Source organism: Muscardinus avellanarius (assembly GCF_963383645.1).
Source record: "Muscardinus avellanarius genome assembly, chromosome: 12".
Taxonomy (NCBI): domain Eukaryota; kingdom Metazoa; phylum Chordata; class Mammalia; order Rodentia; family Gliridae; genus Muscardinus; species Muscardinus avellanarius.
The window spans coordinates 92,107,464-92,130,653 of NC_137798.1; the positions used below are offsets into that span (position 1 = coordinate 92,107,464).

General features: G+C 46.2%; 1 protein-coding gene across 1 annotated transcript in view; it reads right to left on the minus strand.

Annotated features, from left to right (window-relative positions):
• KCNK10 (potassium two pore domain channel subfamily K member 10) overlaps positions 1-14,600 on the minus strand; it is a gene marked incomplete at both ends in the record, with an annotated part of 143,870 nt that extends 129,270 nt beyond the window's left edge. Inside the window, one exon of the mRNA XM_080707368.1 lies at positions 14,549-14,600. Within this exon, the coding sequence (XP_080563494.1) occupies positions 14,549-14,600 (52 nt within the window). The remainder of the gene's footprint in view (positions 1-14,548) is intronic.
• Positions 14,601-23,190: the final 8,590 nt, after the last annotated feature.

A 23,190-nucleotide genomic window follows, 5' to 3' on the forward strand; every position in this document is an offset into this window, starting at 1 on the left:
CTTTAAGACACACCTCCCATTTGCAACTGGAGGTTTGGAATTGGTTATCATAATCCAAAGATGCCAACAGACGCCTCTTCCTGCCTAGAGCTGTTTCATCAATTCCTAGGATACCCACAAGAAGACACAGATACCCCGGGGGTGATTCCAGCACCCAGCACTGTGCCTGCCACCTAGTAGGCATTCTCCATAAACATTTGCTGAATCCATTATTTCTGAGAGGCTTAAATAATCTTTTGAATAAAAAATGCAATCATGTCATCCTCCTAGTTTACACCATCCCAGTCCTTCTCATTACTCTCAGGGAAAAACAAAACTCCTTGGTATAACCTGCTATTCCTGCATAATCTATTCACCTCCCCTCCCTCACCTGGCTGCACCACATTCCCGCCCTCCAGCCCCAACCAAAGTCCAAATGTTTTGACTAAAGGCCAACTCCAGCTACCATGAACACATCCCAAAACTCTCCAGGTTTCAATCATCCGGAAATCTCAGAACCTGGACCAGCCCGCGAACAAGCACAGGAGTGTCGCTGGAAGCACTGAGTGCCTGCGGGAGCCACCCTCGTTCGGCACAGCTGCAATCACATCTGCAGAGTGTACACTCTGTGCTTTACCACCGATTTCTCATAGTAAAAATGGAAACGCTGAGGAAATTAAGTGCACGTGGCTTGGTCTGAGTCACAAGGACTCCACTGTGGTTCCAGGAATTGAAAACGGGGTCTTGGAAAGTGGAGAGTTAGTTAGAAAGTTAAAAAGAGCAGTGTTTAAACCAGCCAGGAAGTCCGTCGCTCTGGGGACAGGGGATTCCGGGATGAAAGGCTAAAGGGGGCAATGACGGGACCGGAGGGTGGGTACGATGGCAGATGGGCATCCATCCACAGACTTTTCCGGCCCTGGTTGCTATGGTTGCAGACACCATGAGAGCTGGCTCTGGGACGTGACGGGCCTCCCTCACCCTCCCAAGACCCTGTCTTTGTCATTTTGTGGGGAAAGTGACATATTCAACAATGTGCAGCTCTCAGTCATTCTCAAGTCCAGCCTGGTGCTCAAAGGAGACCGTATTCACTCTTTTCTGCCCAGAACACAGAAGCTCTGAAGCTTCCTTCAGAATATAAAATTGCTTCAGGAACGAGCCAGGTGTATAATGTTGGGAAATATGACAACCCCTGGGCATCGAGTGTATTCTGCTACCAGAAAGCCATTTTCTCAAGAATGTACAGAAAAGCAACGAGAGTATTAAAAAAAAATGTTCAGTAGAAACACGACAGGGATCAGGGACACTCCTCCCTCCGGCAGACCCAAGGCCGCACATCCCGTCCCTGGGTGTTTCCACTGCTCAGTCCAGAGCCCATCCTGGTTTTCCCGCCTTCTCAAAGAGTTGGGGCTCTCAGTTACTAAATATACAAAAGAAGGGAGCTTGCAAAGAATCTGTAAGAGAAAAGGGGAGTGTGAGTTTTCACATTTGACCTCTGGTTTCATAGAGAGGAAGAAACGGGGTACATCACGTGGTCATTTTGCTGTTGTTATTGATTTAACAGATTTACATAGTACAGTTCCCACATGACGGCCTCAACTTCCGCTTTTTGTATTGAAATAATACAAAGTTTAGTCTAGTCGGTGTACTGGGACTCATTATGAGGCCATACGTTCATTTTTCTATAAGCCACCATCATGCTCACTCTCTTTCAAGGATAATATCTCAAGTAGTGGGTAAAGTGAAGAGGGAAATGTTATTCTTACATGAGCCGTGGTTCTGTACTTCAGTTGGAACTGTGGGGCCAAACAAAATCTGGACTGCAGGATTGTCTGAAAAAAGACCCACAAGGTGGAGGTGACACGCCCGAGTCCAAGTCAGAGCACTGCTGGCAACTGTGGGCAATTTGTTTAAGCTCAGAAGAACTCAGCCTCCTCATTCGAGAAGCAGGGATCATAATTTCACCTGTTCTTTTTAGATTATTTATTCATTTTTATTTATTTAATTTTGGTACTGAGAATTGGACCCAACGAGCATTCCACCTCTGAGCTACACCACCAGCCCTTTTTATCTTTTATTTTGAAACAGGGTCTCACTAAGTTGCTGCAGCTAGCCTCAAACCTGGGATCCTCCTGCCTTCGCCTCCCCAGTATGGGGATTACAGGTGTGTGCCACAGCACCATCTTTTCATATGAAATGACTGTAAAGCACTTAGCACAGTGCCTTTCACTTGGTGCATATCTAAAACACATAGGAAGAAAATGCTTATGGTGTTTTTAAAATAGGTTCTCTAATTCTTTTTTTTTTTTTCCAGTACTGGGGATGGAACCCAGGGGCTATACCTCCAGCCCTATTTTTTATTTTTTATTTTGAAACAGGATCTCACTGAGTGGCAAAGGGCCTCCACTAAGTAGCTGAGGCTGGCCATGAACCATGATCCTCCTGTCTCCGCCTCCCAAAAGCTGGGATTACAAGTGTGCGCCACCATGCTTCTCAAATTTTTTTTAATTTTTTTGATGCTCCTTCCTTCCAGCATGAGCTTAATGCGAACTGAACTTAGTGACTCGACATTGAAAGACAAGAACATGGTAGTGGTAGCAACGTGTGAGTCCTAAGGTTAAGTCATAAGAGACATCGCCATTTCTACGTTGCTCTGCCTGGAAATCGCTTGCTCTGGGAAACTAGCCGCCAAGTAGTAAGAACACAACGTAGCCCACGGAGAGACCCACCCTGGCAGGAAGCAAGGCTTCATACAAACTCCAGCAGGCACCTGCAAGTCCCATGAAAGGGCCACCGTGGGAGCAGATCCTCCATCCCCAGGTGAACCATCAGTGACAGGAGGCCCAGCTGACACTGACCACAGCCCTCTGACAGACTCCTCCCCAGACCACCCAGCTAAGTGCTCCTGAGCTCCTCAACCACAGCCCGGTGAAAGACTCCTCCCCAGACCACCCAGCTAAGTGCCCCCGGAGCTCCTAAGCCACAGGACCTGTGAGATAATAAATGTTTCACATTGGTTCAAGCCACTAAATGTTGAGGTGATTTGTTACACAGCAACATGGTGAGGTGCTAAGGTAATCAAAGACTCTCTGGGAAGACTGAGCATACACCATCCTAAAATCACTTGACATAACTCTTATTTCCCTCACAGCAATTGTTAAGACTAGTTGGTGCCTCATAGAACACACTTTGGAAAATGCTGGTCTAGAATTTAGCAGGTTATAAATCTTACTCAAGCAGGGTACAGTGATGTACACATATAATCCCAGTGCTTGGGAGGCTGAGACCAGAGGATCGCAGGTCCAAAGCCAGCTCAGTAACCTAGCAAAGCTCTTAGCAACCTGATGGGACCGTTTCCAAATAAGATATAAAATCGGGCCAGGAGTGTAGCTTGGAGGTAGAATGCCTCTGGGTTCAATCCCTAGTACAGAAGAAAGAAAGAAAGAAAGAAAGAAAGAAAGAAAGAAAGAAAGAAAGAAAGAAAGAAAGAAAGAAAGAAAGAGAAAGAAAGGAAGGAAATCTTAAAAGGACAGAGTGTAGGTAAAAGATAGAGCTACCCTGAGTTCAATCTCCATTACCACTAAATAAATAAATAAATAAATAATCTAATACTTAGCTCCACTGGTCATCTCAGCCACTGTGAAGTGCTACTGTGGTTTGTATTTCCTCAAGAGAAAACTAAGGCTCAGGCAGGTTAAGTGACTTGCCCAACTTCACACAGTGGTACGTACGGCCTGAATGTTAGTAGCTCCCCCCAGGTTCCTGTGTTGGGATCCTAACCCCCAAAAGTCTTTTCTCTGGTTTATCAAGAATAGCATAGGTCTTTTTATTTTAAACCTGCACCATGAACACCAGGAGTGTATGAGTGCCAGAAATAGTGGCTCTGGGTGGGCCACCCTCCCAAATGATCTGGATGGTGAACCAAGATGCTTCTCAAGAGGCCCCAATTAAGCCTGCCCAACTTAGAGACCAGGAGCCCTGCAACCTTGGAAAGGCCACAACAAAGCAGGCATGGTGCTCATACCTATAATCTCAGTGCTTGGGAGGCTGAGAAAGGAGGATGGCAGGTAGAAAGCCAGCCTCAGCAACTTAGTGAGGTCTTCCACAACTTAATGAGACCCTACTTCAAAATAAAATAACAAAATAGGGCTAAAAGTGTAGTTCAGAGATAGAATGTCCCTGGGTTCCATCCAGAGTAGCACTCGCACAAAAATAACAGCGTAATGCAGGTAAGTGATGAGAGGAACCATCAAGCTCCAGCGCTTTTTTTTTTTTTTTTTTTTTTTTTTTTTTTTTGCTGGTACTGGGGTTCCTGGAAGCCCTTCTACCTCTGGGCTACACTCCCAGACCTATTTTTACATTTTCATTTTGGAAACAGAGTCTCCTAAGCCAGCGCGCGCGGCTGGCTTCGAACCTGCGCGATCCTCCTGTCTCTGCCTCCCAAGCGCGGGGATTACAAGCGTGCGCCACCACGCCCGGCTTGGCTCCAGCACTTTTGTAAGAGCTTTGCCCACATCACATTATCCAATCTGCCTACAAGGCCAAGGATGTACTGGCTCTAATTCTATCTTACAGATGAGGAGACTGAGTCGCAGAGAAATTAGGCAACTTGTCCAAATCTACCACAATAAATGGTACAGCTTAAGTTAAGTGATCTAAGATGATCAGAGAACGAAGAACTCTTAATGATCCATTTCTCAACCTTCTCCCCTTCCACCTAAGCATCAGAGGCAGCCGTTGGACCCAGAGCTACCCACCCTAAGCTCCTACTCTGCACAGAGGGTGACCTTGCCCAGAGTCCTGGCTAAATGACTACCACATTCATTTAATTTCCTATCAAGCTACCGTAAGACGGTGTATGCTGCCGGGCGTTGGTGGCGCACACTTGTAATCCCAGCGCTTGGGAGGCTGAAACAGGAGGATCGCACAGGTTCAAAGCCAGCCTCAGCTACTTAGTGAGGCTCTCAGCAACGTAGTGAGACCCTATTTCCAAATAAAATATAAAATAGGTCTGGGAGTGTAGCCTGGAAGTAGAAAGCCCCTGGGATCCATCCCCAGTACCCCCAAAAAATGTATAGCCTGAACCAGATTTATCCTTTTTCCCCTGCGACCTCAAATTCCACCATGAGAAATGAATGCTTTGGGCCTAGCACATTTTCAACCAGTAGAATCCAGGAGCCAACTTGACTTGGTTCCTGGTTAAAATGGATGAAAACATACTGTCCCCAATTTGCAAAAGAAAATTTAATAAGTTCATGGGTAGAATCTTTTCATCACTAAACTTCTCCCCTCGTTCATTTTTCTTAAACGTGTGGTGGCTGACTTCTTGTCTCACGTGACAAAGTGGGTGATACTCAGTTGTCAAATATCACACCTGGCACCCAGCACCTCTATTCAGCCTATCCGGTTCACTTCACATTAAAGACAGTAAGTTATGCTATTTATCTTTATCCTGCCAAAATATTGACTCTGAGGTAGGATAGGAAAAATAAAAATAATAGGTAGAGACAAACTGGAGAGAAAGGAGAAATAAAGTTTTAAAATCTAGGAAATTCGTAATTCTTATCTTTACCCTACAGGGCCTGCTTCTTTCTTGGGCAAAATTTCTCAATTTTTAGATGGCCCCTCTCCCCACCTGAGATTCCTGGTAAACAAAGCCCAGACATCACCCAGCACTGACCAATGAAATGTCAGGAACCTGCCAATTCTAAAAGAAAGACCAGAGCCAGGCATAGTGGTACACACTTGTAATCCTAGTACTTGGGAGGCTGAGACAGGAGGATCTGCAGGTTCGAGGACAGCCTCATTAAGTAGACTTCAACCTAGCGAGACCCTGTTTCAAAATAAAAATAAAATAGGGTTGGGGTGTGGCTCAGAGATGGAATGCCTCTGGGCTCAATCCCAAAAATAAATAAATAAATAAATAACCAGACCTCCATCCCTGCCATCCACCCCTATTCACCTCCCTAATGAGCATCTTTTATAAAAAGAGGAAGACCGTAAGGACCCCAAAGTTGCTCTCTTCCTCCTAAGATGGCCCAAGTTTTCCCTTGAACGTGTATCCCTCACTTTCCTAAATAAACTCGTCTTTGTCTCTGGCACATGCTGACATTCTTTTCTGCTACAGAAAGGACCTTGTGGATCCTGGGTTCCTGAGGTGAGGAATCAACTCTTCGTACCTCCCCGGCCCCACAGCTCTGCTGTAATTCTGGGACCAACTCTTAATACTATCTGAATGATAAGCACTCTTATAGGAGATTTCGAGTACAAAAAAGATGGTCACTTTTATTCACCTTTCTGCCTCCGCCAAAGGAGCTGTTCAACAGAAACCGATCAACGGCTCTGGGCAAAATGGCTTCTTCCTGTTTTATCATTGAATTCTCTTTATCTGTGTAATTCTCTATAGACTAAAAATAACAAAGAAGCTACTAGCTTACTGTAACTATGTTAAATATACTTTACACCATATCCCAATTATGGTAGAAGTTTTCCGGTTTGGGGCAAGATTGCATTGTATTTTTAAATGGCCTGATTTAAGAGGAAGCCAAAGTGCAGTTGTCCGAGACACAGGATGGAAGAGGAGAGTCAAGCTGCCCAGCTTTAATTCCACCCGGTGATGGCTGGGATTGGGGATTGGGATAAGGATGGTGCACTCCCTTAGACACTGCTGGGAGAGAGCCCTGAGCCAAACCTTGGCCCATATTTTTAGCAGTACAGTGGAACATTGTTCCTCTGTACTTTCTCAGATAATTGTGGTGATTTGCGCCCATTATTAATCTCATTTGGAATGCTGATCTTCTGAAAGTTGGATATCAAATCAAAAATAAATTATTTTCTTTCCAGAAAATCAAAGCTATGCAAATGTGTGTTTGGAAACAAATTAATAAAGACAGCACTTGAGGGACCCAGCAAGTTACTGAAATATCTTGTTAGCCAGACAGCAGAAGCAGGATCCCGGGGCCTCCGCCTGGACTCCTGGGATAATGAACGTGCTGGCCAGATGGCCACAAAGGACTTGCTCATCAATGAAGAGATGGTTCTCTCGGAATCTCTCAAAAAAACTTCTGAAAATACTTCTGGGTAGGAAGTGAGAGAGTAGGAGATGAGTATGTCATGGTTTGAAAATAAAATGGCCCTGGGACCTCATGCTCTGGAGGCAGCCACGCTCAGAGGTAGGTTCCTGGAGGTGTGGCTGGGTGTGTGTGTGTGTGTGTGTGTGTGTGTGTGTGTGTCCATCCCAGATCCACCAAGCTGGAACATCTGCCTCTAACCCTCTCTGTCTGACCATTTGCACTTGCCCTCCACCCCTTTACTCTCTCTCTCCTCCCCACCATCAGGCCTAAGGACCTGCAGCCCCAGCTCCTGCTTGGCAACCAGTGTAAAGCAGGTTATATACTTATATGGAATGAAATCTCCAGATCCACGAGGAAATAAATCTTCCTTCCCCTAAGCTGTGGCTGTCAGGTATTTCGGGTCACAGCAGTGCGAATGCTGGCTGAATGAGACAAAGACCCCAGAGGGAAGAAAAGCTCGAGGGGACTTGCTCTGCTGGAAGCATCCAAAGGTGCTTTGGGAGCTCAGGGTGGCCCCAGCTCTGCCTTTTTGCAACTCTTGGCATCAATAATTCATTTGCTCTTTCTACAGCTCAGTTTTCCCATCAGTGACTCTAATACTCGACTATCTATAAAAATAGGGTTGTTTAAAGAACAAATGAGATGATTTGTAAAAAGCGTTCTGTAAACTGAAAAGTACTTTCTGGAATCCTGGTTTTAAAGTGTGCACTAAAAGTGCAGCTTTAAAAAAAATAATAATCCAGCTTTAGTTCTTCTTTCTTAAGTGGATTAATGTACCTAAAAGTGGCCACATTCCAATAGCTAATATGATTTCCTTATTAACTGAACACTGACCATATTTTTAGCAGGCTGGATGAGCCCACCTACCCATCCCCACCTTGCTTGCCATTTGACCTTTCACTCCTGGTTTTAAAAAAAGGCAAAAGAAAGAAAACTCTGTGCTAGAGACTTCAGAGAGCAGGGAAAGAAGTGGGACCATTTGCATCCTTTCCCCTACCCCATTATTTGAGGCTATTCTTCCCTCTTCCCTATTTGTACTCTGCCATGTATAATTTAGAGGAGTCCTCCATGTGTAATTCCCGTGATGCACAGAGCCCTCCTTCTCTGACCTATCCCTCCATCAACCCATTCAGCAAAGGCCTACTGAGTGCCTACTACATGCCAGGAACTTCCTGTGGCACTAGACACATGGCAATGGACAGAATAAAAAAAAGAAAATGGAATTGCAAATTAGTGCAACCACTTTGGAAAATAGTATGGAAGATCCTCAGAAGAATGGGAACAAACCTACCATATGATCCAGCAATACCACTTCTGGGTATCTGCCGAAAAGAATGAAAACCAAACTACCAAACTAATGCATATGTATCTATGTTCATAGCTGCACAATTCACAATTGTCAAACTATGGAACCAGCCAAGATGTCTGTCTATAAACAGATGAATGGATTACAAAACCATGGGATATGTACACAATGGAATCTTACTCAACCACAAAAAAAAGAACAAAATTATGTCGTTTCCAGAAAAATGGATGGAACTGGAGAACATTATGCTAAGTAAGATTAGTCAGTCACAAAAATAAGAGATTGAATACTCTCCCTAATATGTGGAAGCTAGAGAAAATGGGTCATAGGAGAAACTCTAGACAAATAAGGAGATTCTATAGATGATCAAATAAGGTGACTTAACTGAGGGGATGGAGGGAGAAGGAGGGAAATTCCCTAGTGTACATTCACAAATGTATCAAAATCAATCACTAAGCCAAACATGAAAAGGAGTGAGGGGGAGGGAATAGGGAGGGAATTGGATAAGGGCTAATTGGCTGATGTGTGCATGTATGCCTCTACCATCTTGTACTCCATTAAGATGTATGACTACAATGCACCAATAAAAAGTTAAAAAAAAACAAAGCAGCAGAAAAAAAAAGAAAAAATCCCTGCCCATAGAGTTTGCATGCTAGTGAAGGAGGGAGGCATCAAATGTGACCATAAGATGCTCCAAATCATGACAACAGCCAAGAGAACAATTGAGCAGGTGATAGAATAGGAAGAGACAAGACTGGAGGAAAAAGAAGAGGTCTCCAAGTGGGACAGGGAAACCCTTGCTAACATTTGACCTGAGAGTCAAATATTGGAAAAGAGCCCCCACCCACCCACTAATGCAAATCTTAATTCTAAGCAGAAAAAAACTACCAGTGCAAAGGCCCTGAGACTGGAACAGTTTTGATTTACTTGAGACACAAAAGGAAGTGAAGGTCAGCTGGGGAACTGAAGGAATAAAGCCAGAGAGGTACACAAAGGCCATGTCAATGGCCCCTCCCCACCTGAAAAGAAATCAAAGCTCAGAGAAGTTAAATGACTAACCCAAAGTCACACAGGCCAAAATTTTTAAGTTCAAATTTTTTCCCGTTTTTTAAGTGGTACATTATGGTTATATATAATAGTGAGATTTGTTGTTATACTTGTTTGGTCAATTTCATTCCCTAGGTCCTCCTCTTTCCCTCCCTTCCTTCCTCCTCCTGGTCCCTTCCCTCTACTTTACTGGTCTCCTTTCTATTTTTGAGAACAGAAGTCCCCCTCCTTTCTTTTCTTTCTTTCCACTTCCACCTATAAGAGAAAACATGACAACCCTTGACTTATGAATGTGGCTTATTTTACTTAACATAATGCTCTCCAGTTCCACCTATTTACCTGCAAATGACATAATTCCATTCTTTCTAATGAATGGCTATGATTCAATTATGTATATAAACCACATTTTATTTATCCATTCATTGACAAACACCAAGGCTGGTTCCATAATTTGGCCATTGTGAATTGAGAGTGCTATAAACGTGCACATGCATGTAACACTATAGGATTCAGAACTTAATTCTTTTAGAAAGATACCAAGGGGTGGTACAGCTGGGTCATATGGTGGTTCCATTCCTAGTTTTCTGATGGACCTCCTTACTGATTTCCATTTCCAGATTTACAACCCAACCAACAATGTATAAATGTTCCTTTTCCCTCGCATCCTTCCCTGCATTTATTGCTATTTGTATTCTTGGTGACTGTCATTCTAACTGGAATGACATGGATTCTCAGGGTATTTTCGTGTGTGTGTGTGTGTGTGTGTGTGTGTGTGTGTGTGTGTTACTAGGAATTAAACCCAGTGGTATTCTATCTCTAAGCTATATCACCTGCCCTATTTCATTATTTTTCACTTTGAAAAAGGTCTCACTAAGTTGCTAAGGGCCTCACTATGTTGCTGGTTTAAGGCTGGTCTTGAACCTGTAATCCTCTTGTCTCAGCATCCCAAATACTAGGGCTACAGGAGTGTGCCACTATACCTGGCCTCAGTATAGTTTGTTTGTTTTGTTTTGTTTTGCGGGTCTGGAGATGGAACCCAGGGGCATTCAGACCTCGGAGCTACACCTCCTGCCCTATTTTTTATTCTTTATTTTGAAACCAAGTCTCACTGAGTTGCAGAGGGCCTCACTCAGTTTCTGAAGCTGTCTGCGAACCGCAATCCTCCGGGTCTCAGCCTCCTGAATGCTAGGATTACAAGCATGAACCACCACACCCAGCTCTCAATATAGTTTTGCTTTGCATCTCCTTGATTGCTAAAAATGTTGATTTTTTTGTATATTTGTTGGCCATTGGTGTTTCTTTTTTCGAAAAGCCTGTTTAGTTCATGTGTCCATTTATTGATCGGGTTGTTGGGGAGCTTGGGGTGGTGTTTTGAGTTATTTATATATTCTGGATATAAATTATCTCCAGGAAAAGTAGCTGGCACAGATTTTCTCCCAATCTCTAAGCCTTTATCTTCATGTTCTTAATTGTTTCCCCTGCTGAGCAAAACCTTTTTAATTTGATGCCATCCCACTTACTAATTCTTGGTATCATTTCCTGAGTTCTGAAAATCCTGAGGATGTTGCTTGGGCATTTATGTTGGAGTACTGACCCTACAATTTATTCTAGCAGTTGCAAACTTTCTGGTCCAATTCCTAAGTGTTTGATCCATTTTGAGTCACACAGCTAAATTACTGCTACAACTGGTTCTAGATCCTAATTTGCTTGCTCCCAAATTCAGAGGGTTTTTTTTTTTTACACTATATTGATTGTCCTGCCTCAAGGCATGGAAATACTGTTTGCTGCTCTCAATGGTTTTAAAAGTTCTTAACACGCATAAGTAAATCCCAGTTTTAAGCAGAAACTCGTTCCTAAGTGATCCTGGTGATTTAAAACACTATAAAAGCAACGACTGGGTACCAGTCCACCTCCATGCAGCTCCTGCCCAAATAGCACCCCTCTTAGTAGAAGGCTCAGATCTCTGACTATAGGGGGAGACCAGAGCTCACCAAGGACTCACTGTATATTGAGGTTTTATTCTCGCACCTACACCTCTCGACAGTGCTTTGCTTAATTCCTCCAAGTGCAATCAAAACCAATCTGCTCGCAAACCACCTTCAGATGTTGCTATTAAACTGTCAGGTAAGGAGCTGTGAGCCAAATACCCTACTTACAACTTTTTCCCGAAACTCCTGAGCACCTCCACCTGAGAATTTGGCAGCCAAATCCCAACAGTCCCTGTCACAGGACCTCACTTTTCTGGTGCAGTTCTAGGCTCCCCTTTTTCTTTGCTTTGCTAAGTACACTGGATGTGTGAATCTGAAACTCAGCAGAGTGGACCCAAAATCTGTCCAGCAACCAGCAGATGGTCTACAACAGGAGAAATCAAAGTTGCTATGGCCAGAGTGGGTAGTGGAGAAAGGAATGAAATGAACCAGCTAATTCACTAACTCACTCTTCCACTCCCATCCTCCTCATCATCATCCTCTTCCTTTGACTCCTCTTTCTCCAGTCTTGTCTTCCCAGTGAGCTCCTCCAGTCCCTAAGCTATGGAAGCCCCTCCAGGCAAAAGTCAGAGGTTCCAAAAGCTCAAAAGACACACACTAGAAGTGTATCGAAGAGCCTAGATTCTAGTCCTGTCCCAATACCCACCAGCTGCGCTTCTTGGGCAAGATACTTAGCCTCTCTGTTTCTCATTTCCCGCATCTGTGAAATTAGGATGGTACCCGCCTTCTAAGAGCTTTGTGAAGATTAAGTACTAACATATGCAAAGCATTAGCCCAGGGTCTGGCACGTAATTCTACACTGATGTGAGACACGCTGCCCTCACTCCCCAGCTCTCCTCCTCTACTCATCACCTAGCTAGGAAGCCATCAGTCACCTCCACCTTCAGGGACAAGCATGCAGGAAAGCCCCTGGAAGGCAGCTTAGGGGAGTCATAATGGCAATCAAGTGTCCCAGGGGGCGATGACACACCATCAGATAAATATCACAACAACAGAGCTATGAAATAATCTACACCTGGCACGCAATGCTTGCTCATTAAATGTTGCTATTTTTATTGAAGTCTTGCTATTTTTAGCACGAGTGACTGTAACTGTGGATGCTGTAAAATGTGGGAAATTCATCTGCATTTGCTCCAGGGACATGAATTTATAGAATGACAACCCCATAGAACTGTATTGGAAAGACAAGGCCAGCTTCACACAATCAGCTCCAGGGTCTCTACCTCTACCCCAGCTCCTGGAAGATCTCCGCCCACTGATTAGACAATGGCCCACTTGCCACACCCTTGGATGCTCAGGGACTTCACCTGCTTGGCTAGTCCTAGGCTGAGGTCCTGAGCCCTCTCAGCAGGTCCTGCCCTCCACAGCCCCCTTCTCCACCCACTGCTCCTTCCCCACCACCCAGTACCTGCTGCTTCCGATCCAGAGCATCTCTTGAAACTTAGTTCAAATCACATCACTTCAGAACAAACCCACTTGGTACTTAAATAAAGACTTGCCCTTCTCCCCCCACCACCTTATACCTCCCTTGATCTCAGTTCTACTCATGGGAACCTCTCTTCCGTTCCTCAGAGACACACAGTCCCTGTGCCTCAGGCCCTTTTGAACTTTCTGTTCCCTCTTCTGCAAACAGTTTTCCTTCTTACTGATCAATTAACTCCTGATCTGGGTCTCAGTATTGGTGTATTCCTCAGGAAGACGTCCCTGACCACCTGCCTCCCCTGGTCCTTGTCAGTCTCTTCTCTCAGACACTGTCTTAGAACTCTGGTGCTCATGGAACGCACGTAAATTCCATGATGCACCTCTGATGCAAGGATGGCTTTCTGTGTTTCCCTCCCTGCCAACTCCAAGAAGGTCAGGCCTTCTGTCTCTCCTGTTCTGAGCGTATCTTCAATGCTGAGGACTGGGCTAGATACTCAACAGAAAATGTTCCTCAGGGATCAAGAAAAAAAGTCAAAGCGCACTTCCATATGTCTGGGGATTTGGGGACAAGATAGGTTTTGGTTGTATTTTGGGTGTTTAAAGACACCTCAGTGTTTTCAAAGGGCAACAGCTCTTCTTTCACTTTTCAACTGCTGGTCAATTGATCTGACATTGACTCAACAAATTGAACAGGTTTCCTGTTCTCAGCCTGGGGAAGAGAAGAAATAGACTCATAAAAAACATTCAACACAACACACACACACACACACACACACACACACACGCACACCAAAGAAACAAATTTAAAAAATTTCAACTCCAAAACACACATAGAGGCAATAGCCAAACTGAACCTTCGAATGGGCTAAAAGAAGTGCCGTCACAACTGGACGGGAGGTTTCAACTATCGGACACCCGTATTACCAGGAGCAACCGTAACATCTGTATGCTAATTTCAGACAAGGTGGCCGAAGCTCTCCACACACGCACATCTATCTATAAGGCGCCCTTTTGCGAGAGTGAACCGTGTCCAACAGTCATAAAAGCCTGCAAACAACAGGGCTGCGCTGGTGGGCAAGCTTGAGACCCCTCCCAGAACCTTAGCCAGCCCCACCCCTCTCCAAAGCCACTTCCCCCGATGCCTTCCACACCAACCAGAGCTAAACCAGCTGCCTCCTTTGGTAATAAGATTGAGCGAGGACCAGGGAGGCCCTATGGGCTCCATTATTCTGTGTGTCCTAGGAGAAGGGCTACCCCCAGGGACCGTGGCTGCAGATGCGAGCCTCGCTCGCTGCCAGGAAACCTTTCCCACTGAGGACACCCAGGGCAGGCAGCACACTCTAGGTCGGAGGTGGGGGAGCACCCCACCCATCTGCCAGAGAAACAAAGATCACCAGAAACAAAGGACACACACACACACACACACACACACACACACACACACACACACTTGCACACCCGAAGTCAAAAGCAAATACCAACACTTGGTGCAATTTCAAACCCTACAGCCTGCTGGCTGCATCTTTAAATAGACTGTGAACCAACAGATCCAGGCGCTATCTGGGTTCCGAACCCACGCTGCCTCCGCCCTCCTCCCACCCGCAGCGCCGCAGTTCCCCGGCGCATTTCCCAGGCTGGGCACACACGCCGCCAGGAGCGCGAGGGCTTCCACGCCCGGACGCGCGCACGCGGGGGATGGAGGCCGGGCGTCGGCAGCCAGCGTCGGGAATACCAACCTTTAGGATCCCAGTTCACCTGTTTTCTTGGCGTCTCGATTGGAAATTTCATTGCTCCGTTGCCCAGATGGGAAGGAAATGGAAAAAAAAGATTCAAAATTATAATAAAAGTCCTCGAGCGTTACACGCCTTGCTGCAGCAGTCCTACAAAAACGATTTCCGAGGACGGGGAGCCTTGGACTGGCTGGCGGAGGAACTCCAGAGAAAGACAGGTGGGGAGCCCTGGCTCAGGAAAGAACTGGAGATAGATAGATGCTCGGGGTGTTTGCACCCGTTGGGGAGGGAGGGTGGGCTGCTGCGCCCGGGTGGGTCTAAGAAAAAGTAAGATCGTCAAGGGGTGGATAGCAGGATGGAGAAGACGGCTCGGAGGGATGGAAGCCGCCCCAGCCGCTTCGCCAAAGCGGTGGTGGCGGCAGGTTGGGGGCTGAGGAGCCGGAAGACCGAGGCTCGGGAGAAGCCCACTGCGGTGTTACCCGGCCCCCGAGGGCGTGTACGCATACTCTCGCACACCACGGCGGCACACACTCCTGGACGCGCGCTCGCTCGCTCACTCGCGGGCACGTCAGCCCAGCTCGCAGCGCAGAGCGCACACGCCCCACCCCAGCCCCCGGGCGACGCCCCCGCTCCCCACCCCCCGAAAGCCATTGGATGCAGGGGTGGCGCGGCAGAGCGACCCTCCCCGGTGCGCGGGGCTCCGGCTGCTGGCGGCGGAGGGAGGCGCGCGGAGCCGGAGCCGCAGCCCCCCCACCCGGCGGGGGGCGGGGGGCGGGGGGCGGCGGACCCGCGGGGCGGGAGCGAGCGGCGCGCGCTGCTACTTACTGGCGCGGCCGGCGGGCGTGCGGCTGGGAGGCGGCCGCCCCGCGATCGCTCGCTCACCCCGCGGAGTTGCAGCCGGAGACACGCTTGGCTGCCTGGAAGGCGCTGCGGGAGGCGGAGGAAGGGCGGCCGCGGCCCCGCCGCAGACCTGGGCCGCCGGGTGACCCGATCTCGCCCGCGCCCGCCCTGGACGCCTCTGCCTTATCTCTGGTCACTTCGTTTGTTCACTCCGGTCCCCTCCCGCGCCTGGTGCTCCCGCCCGAGCCCCGAACCCACGTCCCTCCGAGGAGGCCGGAGCCAGCCATGAATGAGCCTTTTGTTCTGGGGCCGCTTGGCGTCGGCAGCGAGCTCGCCACCGGGGATGCTGGCTCCCGTGGCGCGCCCCGGTCCCTTCCCCAGCTACCTGCAGCCGGACTGGGGCTCCCGCTCGGAGGCTGGGGAGGGGGCTGGAGAGAGGCGCGGCGGCCCTGGAGGGAAGCCGAGTTGCCAGGGCCGGGCGGCTCCGGGAGGCGGTGGCCCTGGGGAACCCAGCACCGGCAGGTGCAAAGAGTCCCCAGCCATGTTCCCAGCAAGTAGCTGAGCCTGGAGCGGCAGCCCCACTCCAGCTCTCCCCCACGGCGGGGGGGGGGGTGTTACGATGCGGCAGAAATAGCCAGCGAAGCCAAATAATGCCGGGGTCCTTGAATAGGCCGCTCTAAGTATCAGTGTGGAATTCCTTAGGATGCCTAGCAACGGAGCCCTGCACCGCGCAGATGCTCAAGAAACAGTTGCTAAATGAAGACAGAAATTGCGTGCAGCGCTGTCCCATAGGAAGTCGCTTAAGCCCTTCCTTTGGCCTGTAGATAGGTTACTACAATCCTTCGTCCATTCGGCATATACATATGGAACCCCTATGTGCCCTCATGGGGCTCGGTGCTGGACCCTACGGCAGAAAATGAAGTGGATGTAGAACCTTCCTTCGTGGGATTTACTATCCAGGGCCAGAAGGTCAGATTAGAGTGTTGTTGCCTTGACTTTATGAGAAAGAACATGACTGCTGGCCCCAGCCCCGGGCTGCCCACTGACCATTGCACTCTGATCGCATGCAGCCCTAAGGCATCTTGAGGGTCCTAGGGAACCCCGGGCCAATAGCGTTGTCTCATCATCCTTTCCCTTCCAGGCCGCACTCTGCTCCGTGGGAAAGGCTGGTGGGTGCTTTATTGGTGAACCTCCCTCCAGGCAGCCCAGGCTGGAACCTTGACTTCATGTGTGGAAATGCTGTTTCAAGCCCAAAGTCAATTGCTTCCAAAAAGAGCCCGTGAGCCTCACTCTGCCGTCTTTTACTGTCCACTCTACTTCCCTGCAGTGCAAAGTTTTTTACTTCTATCAGAGTTCCAGAGGTCTCAGCAAAGAAAGTACCTTCTCTCCTGAGTCTCCCAGTGATGGGGAAGGGAGACTGAATGTGTCGAGCGCCTCTTACCTCCTCCCCATCCATCTGCCCTACCTCGCTCTCTGAGGAGGCCTCCACTGGCCTCCTTGTACAGATGGTCAGGAACACTCCCAAGGTCACAACACAGAGATTCAAACCCAAGTTTGTGGACCCAAAGGCCAATACTTCTTGTGCCCAAACCTCACAAGCTCACCTGGTCCTTGGACACAGGAGTCTGACTTTGAAGCTATCAAAAGTGTTCTTTTGGGTAATGATGATCTACATATCATATTGTCTAAGACTCCAGCCATTTCCCCTCCTTTGCAAACTAAATTGAGCTGTATTTGCATTCAGGGATCAATATCAGGGAATTAGTTCCCTGTCTGAGGCAAATCTCCATGGCACAAGATGCAGCCTTGGGAGGCATCTTCACTCACCCAATCAACAAACACCTACCAGCATCCCCATGTGTGAGATAGGTTGCAGGTCCTTGCTAGAAGTTACCCCCCCCTCCCCATCATCAAAGAGCTTCCTCTAAATGGCATCAGCAGGGCAGTTACTGGGGGCTGGGACGGTTGCAATGGATGCTACTGGGGTGGGGTAGAGCTGCTGGCCTGGGATAAAGACACTAGCTACTGGCCCTTAGGATCAGCCCTGTTAGATAACTGGACGCTTCCTCCTTACCTGCCCAGCCACTAACCCCTGGGGCTTTCTCTCAGCCTCCCCTTTCTAGCTCCCTTCTCAAAATGTGTTCAAAGTCAAGTTTGTAAGGGGGGGGGGGGGGAGAATCACCATGAATAAACAAATCCCAGCGCCCTCTCCTGCGACGCCCCTAAAATCCACAGCAACTCTTCCTACACTGCCCAAGAGATAGTAGGGGTGCGGGGTAGGAAGACCCCCTTTCCAAGAACAAAAACAACTTAGCGCCTTAACTCCTTGTGCTATCCTTAGGATAGCCTCTCGACACCTTCGATTCTGCCCTTTGGCCATGTCCAGATTGAGTCTGCTTACCCAAAGCAGGAAGAAAGACGTGGTCCGTGCAGAGGAAAAACATTCAAAAAGGATGCAGCGCCCAGGGGTTCCCTCTCGCTGGGCGCCCCGGCAACTCCCATAACTATTGCTGCGGGCCAGCGAAGTCTGGCGGGGAGAGAGACAGCCTCGCGCTCCTGCTGCAGAAAAACAAAGGTCCCTGCTCCCTGCACACGCAGCGCCGGGCCAGGAGCCCCAGGCGGGCTGCGGCTGTGGCCGGACTGCCCTGGGCGGCACGGCTTTGCTGCCGGTGTCTCTGCGGCTCAGAACCAGCCCTGCCGAGCGCAGCTGGAGCGCTGTTGGGATGACCCGGCGTGGGAGGGCTGGGGAAGCCCCCAAAGCCCAGGCATCTCGGGCCACGAAGTTTCCTTGGAGTTGGTGAGCTCTTCTACCCCCTCCCCAAGTTGCAGTCCCGGCCGTCAGGGAGACCTGGGGAGTCTCTGGCTGACAATGAGCAGCACAGCCAGAGGAGAGTTGAACAAGGGATTCCGAGGTGAGGCAGGAGAATTTCCAGGGACCGCCAGCCGCAGGAGTGCAGGAGCCGCCTAGGGGATCCTGCTGAGTCTGATTCCGCAGGCAGAGGGAGGAGGGGCGGTTCTGGTGGCGATCTACTGGATTTTCACGAATAGATCTGCCTGGGACGGTTTGCCTCTGGTTTCATCTCCCCGAGATCCAGAAGAGATCGGAGTCTTCCATTTCTTTCCCGCCGGAAAGACGCCTGCCAGGTTGTCTTTTCAGCACCACAGCCTGGTTTCCAAGACATAGGATGGAGAGATCTCCCCTCCCCCCCACACACACGCGGTGGATACCCTCTGGTTAGGGAATTGAACCGGGTTATACACGAACATTAACAGGAACTTCTGGCACCAGACATGTTTTCTGGCCCCAGTGAAGTTTCTGCGTTGATGTCAGCACAGAATCGCTCCTGCATTCGTCTTCCTTTCCCAACCAGCCTCTGCAGAAACCCTTAGATACACTTGGGCTTGGAGGATCAGGAGACAACCCGGCAGTGAAAGGGCAGAGGGTGTCATATATCGCGTCCCTGGAAACTGTGACGTTGGGCTGCTGAATAGCACCGGGTGAGTAAATCCCGCAGATTTATTTTGATGACTCAAACCTCTGATTGGAGATTAATGAGGACAGCGCACTAGGAACTCCAAAGAAGTTGTAATTAAAGCTTCAGGCTGATGAGCATGTTTCCCAACCGGAACCGCATCCTCTGTCCCTTTAAATCTCTAGATTTTAAATCTCATAGCCCCTGGCCAGCGTGTAGTCTCAGTACACGGAAGGCTGAGACAAGAGGATTTCAGGTTCAAAGCCAGCCTCTGCGACTTAGCGAGGCCATTTCCAAATAAAAAATAAAATGGGTTTAGGGGTGTAGCTCAGAGGTAGAATGCCTCTGAGTTTAATCTCCAACACTACAAAATGATAGCAACAGTAATCATCATCACCGTCATCATCATCATTTTAGCCCTTGGGAAAATATTATTTAAGCTCCTAAAAGAAAAAAGAAAAAACATTGTGCCAAACATCTTACCAAAAATATACAGAACTCTAATCCTGCTTCTTATAAGACAAGTTTGAAAGGGAGTCCCTCTCTCTGAGAAATCACCAAAGTATAACCCCAAGTAATTTGTTTAAGAGGTTGGACTAAAATTTCTTGTTTTCCCCCCTCAACTTTTCATTTTGGAAAGTTTCAAACACACACACAAAAAAATTACAGCTGTTTGGTAAAAGTGCTATGGTTTGAATGTTGGTGTTGGCTTGGGTCCCTCCTCCCAAATTTATGTTAAAATTTAACCCTGGATAGCCAGGCGTGGTAGCACACACTTGCAATCCCAGAACTTGGAAGCTAAGACTAGAGAATCACAGGTTCAAGGATAGGCTCAGCAAGTAGTGAGACGCTCATCCATCTAGTGAGACTCTGTTTCAAAATAAAAATAAAATAGGGCTGGGGGTAGAGCTTGGAGGTGGAATGCCTCTAGGCTCAATCCCCAGTACCATACACACAAAAATACAATTTACCCTGGTGTGTGTGTATATACATGGATGTGTGTGTGTGTGTGTGTGTGTGTGTGTGTTTGAATCACTTCAAATTTCACTATGATGTGTAATAATGCATCAATAAAGGTATAAAAATGAATCCCCAATGTAATAGTATTAAGAGGGAGAGGCTTTAGGAATTGATTAAGATGTGAGCAGTCCACCCTCATGAATAGAATTAGTACCTTTATAGAAGGACTTGAGGAAGCCAGGCCTCCTAAGAATACAGCAAGAAGGTCCCCTCTTAGAAACAGAGAGCAAGCAATCCCCTTACCATGTATAAAATAAAATGTTCTAGTACTTGAACCTTATACTTCTCAGCCTCCAAAACTTGAGAAATAAATTTTTATTTATAATTTGCCCAATTTAGAAAATTTTGTTATAGTGGCACAAATGAATTAACACAAACAGGATCTAATTGAATATTGCATTCAGTTATTATGTCTATTTAGTGTACAGTCATTCTCTGTTATCCACTGGGTTGGTTACAAGAACCCCCCCACACACACACCCAGATATGAAATTCAAAAATATTCACTCATCTTATGTAAAATGGCAGAGTATTTGAATACAAACCATGTTCGTCCTATAGTATACTTTAAGTCATCCTTTAATAACTAATCCCTATAATAACTAATACACTGTAGGTGCTACGTAAATAATTGTTATAAAATCTTGTTTAGGAAATAATGACAAGAAAAATGTCTACATTTACAGTAGAGATACTTTTCAAATATCTTTTTAATTCAAGGCTGGCTGACTCCAGGGGTCCACAACACACCAATATGAAGAGCCAACTATATTCCCTCATCTTTCTTAAATAACATTAATTTAAAAAAACACTAAACTCATTTGGTTTTTGGTAATGATATAGCTAAAGATAAGTGAGTCAAAAGGGAAAGAATATTTCCTGACCACAGCAGATCATTAAAATAACTTAACACCTTCTATGAACGTGGCCTCCAACCAACATTCGTAGACTAGAAGGCAGTTGAGTTCCCACTCACCCATAGTCACAGAAGTTATCTTGTTTCTTGTCCCCCAAAAGGCCATGTTTCATGGATAGATGAGTGTTTTCACACATACACACCAAATTGACAGGCACATATGGCTTTTCACTAAATTTTTAAAAAAGAATTTTAGCAAGGTCACATACCATTAAAAATGAGCTCTGATTTTCATGTCAGTCTAAGAAGGTTTTACTTTGAGCCGAAACTTGAAGGCTGTGTTTTCAATAACCTGATTATTTATGGGCAAGTACTATTCCCAGAGTCTTTAGCTTGGCAGAGTTGATAGAAATTCTCCCAGATAGCCAATGAAAATGGTTGAAATAGTCTTACCAATAGAAAAAAAATCTAATTTTTCTCAGAGATGAGATGTTTGAAATATATTTTTTTCATTTTTGCTGCTTTTAAGTCTAATATTTGTTTGGTTAAAAATGATTGGAACAAATGTAATGTTAGAACATTCCTTTCCTACTACTAAATCATCTAAATGTAGGCTGAATCATGGAACTAGATTTGAAAGAAGTCATCACTTCTTGATTCAGTTTTCTACCTCAAAATAATATTCCAAGTTATATGACCATACAAGATTTCTAAATATGACTAGGGTAAGAGATTTTAAACCCTTTATTGATAGACTTTCCCAGAATCTAAGAACTCTGGTGACATAAAAATATTTTCTTACTTCCAGTCTAAATCTCTCCCATCCTTAAGTTTTCTAATACTTAAGTGGAGATAAAAAGCAGTAGGGCCCTTCCCATAACTTTTCTGTTAGAGATTAAATTGTCCAGCATCCTCTTCTTTGTGTCTAGGAGCTTTTTTGTCCCTTTATCAATATGTATAAGCATTTAACCAACTTGTAGCTTTCCTAAATGCATCTCTTTCACTATGAATTTCAGAAAAGAAAATCAAGATCTCTCTAAGCCTTTATGAGTTTCTCCATCTATAAAACAGGAATTCACAATAAATACAAAGTATTGAGCCAGCTTATGAACGTTTTAGCCAATCATCCATCTCAGTAAGGAGTACAACTAAGCAAATGTATTGTTTCAGTTGGCATTTTCACCCACGTGATCTTAACACCTGACAACTACAACTTAGAGAAAGAAACATTTATAGTCTATTCATGCCAGCTGCCAATCAGGAGCTGAGCCACAGGTCCTTAAGGCATGATGGCAAGAAGCAGAGAGAGAAAGGAGAGAGGGTGAGGGACAAAAATAGTCCCCTTAACCATATCCCCAACACCTCACCTCCTCTAGCCACAACCTACCTGCCTACCTTACCACCCAATAAATCTATTCAAATTATTAATCCGCCAATGGATTTATCCACGATGCAATTAGAACTCACGTGATCCAATTATTTCACCCCTGAACATTTTGGCATTACCAATATGTGAGCTTATCCAAGGGACATTCTATATCAAAAAACATAATAAGAGTCATGCCAAACTCTACTTCCTTGCCTGTAAAAAATAAACACTAAATATTCTGACCAGTTCTACTTACAGGGTTTCTATTAGGAGATAGTAGATGGGAACATGGTTTGTAAACTGTGCAGAGATTTACAGACAAGAGGAATCATCCTTACTCTGTAAAACTATTCTTACTGTGGCAGGCACATAGCACTACATTTGGAAATTATCTCATTTGTTTCTCATAACAATTCTAAAAGATTGGTACTACTGTTGCTATGATTTCATTTAAAACAATGTCTATCACATATTAGGCACATAAATATTTGTTGTTTGGAAGGAGCTGTGCCTGTCCAAATAAACATGGTTAGTTAGAGACAGAAGTAGAAATCAAACCAGAGTTCAGGGCTGTCTGACTGAAGTCCAGGACTCACTAATCTCTAAGTCAAATTATCATTTCTTATTATACAGAGCTGATCATATAAAGTTGTTTTGACCTCCGGAGTAGATTCAATTCCTCTTGAAATTGCAGACAAAACTGTCTCAACCCTGCCCCATCTTACTGCCATTTCCCCAGCTCTAGGTACTATCCTTTTATATTTTTCTCCCTATAAAACTGTGTTTTCTGTGCTCTCTTAGAGAGCTGAAAACTATCCCAGAGATATCTGCATTTTAATAGCAGATGAACTTTTCAGCCAAAATAGCGAATAATAAATCTTAGACCACCAGGCATTATCAAACAAACATAAGAAGTATTGGAGAAGAGATGAGTGGAGAAGGCAAGAAAAACTTTCGTTCTGTCCCTGAAATCACACAGATGTGTGTCCATCTTGAAGTATTTACTCAGATATTTGTTCTGGTTGGAATTACTTTGACTTTTCACCAGTTCTTTCTGACCACATGACATTGCTCAGCCCACTGTCCTCTT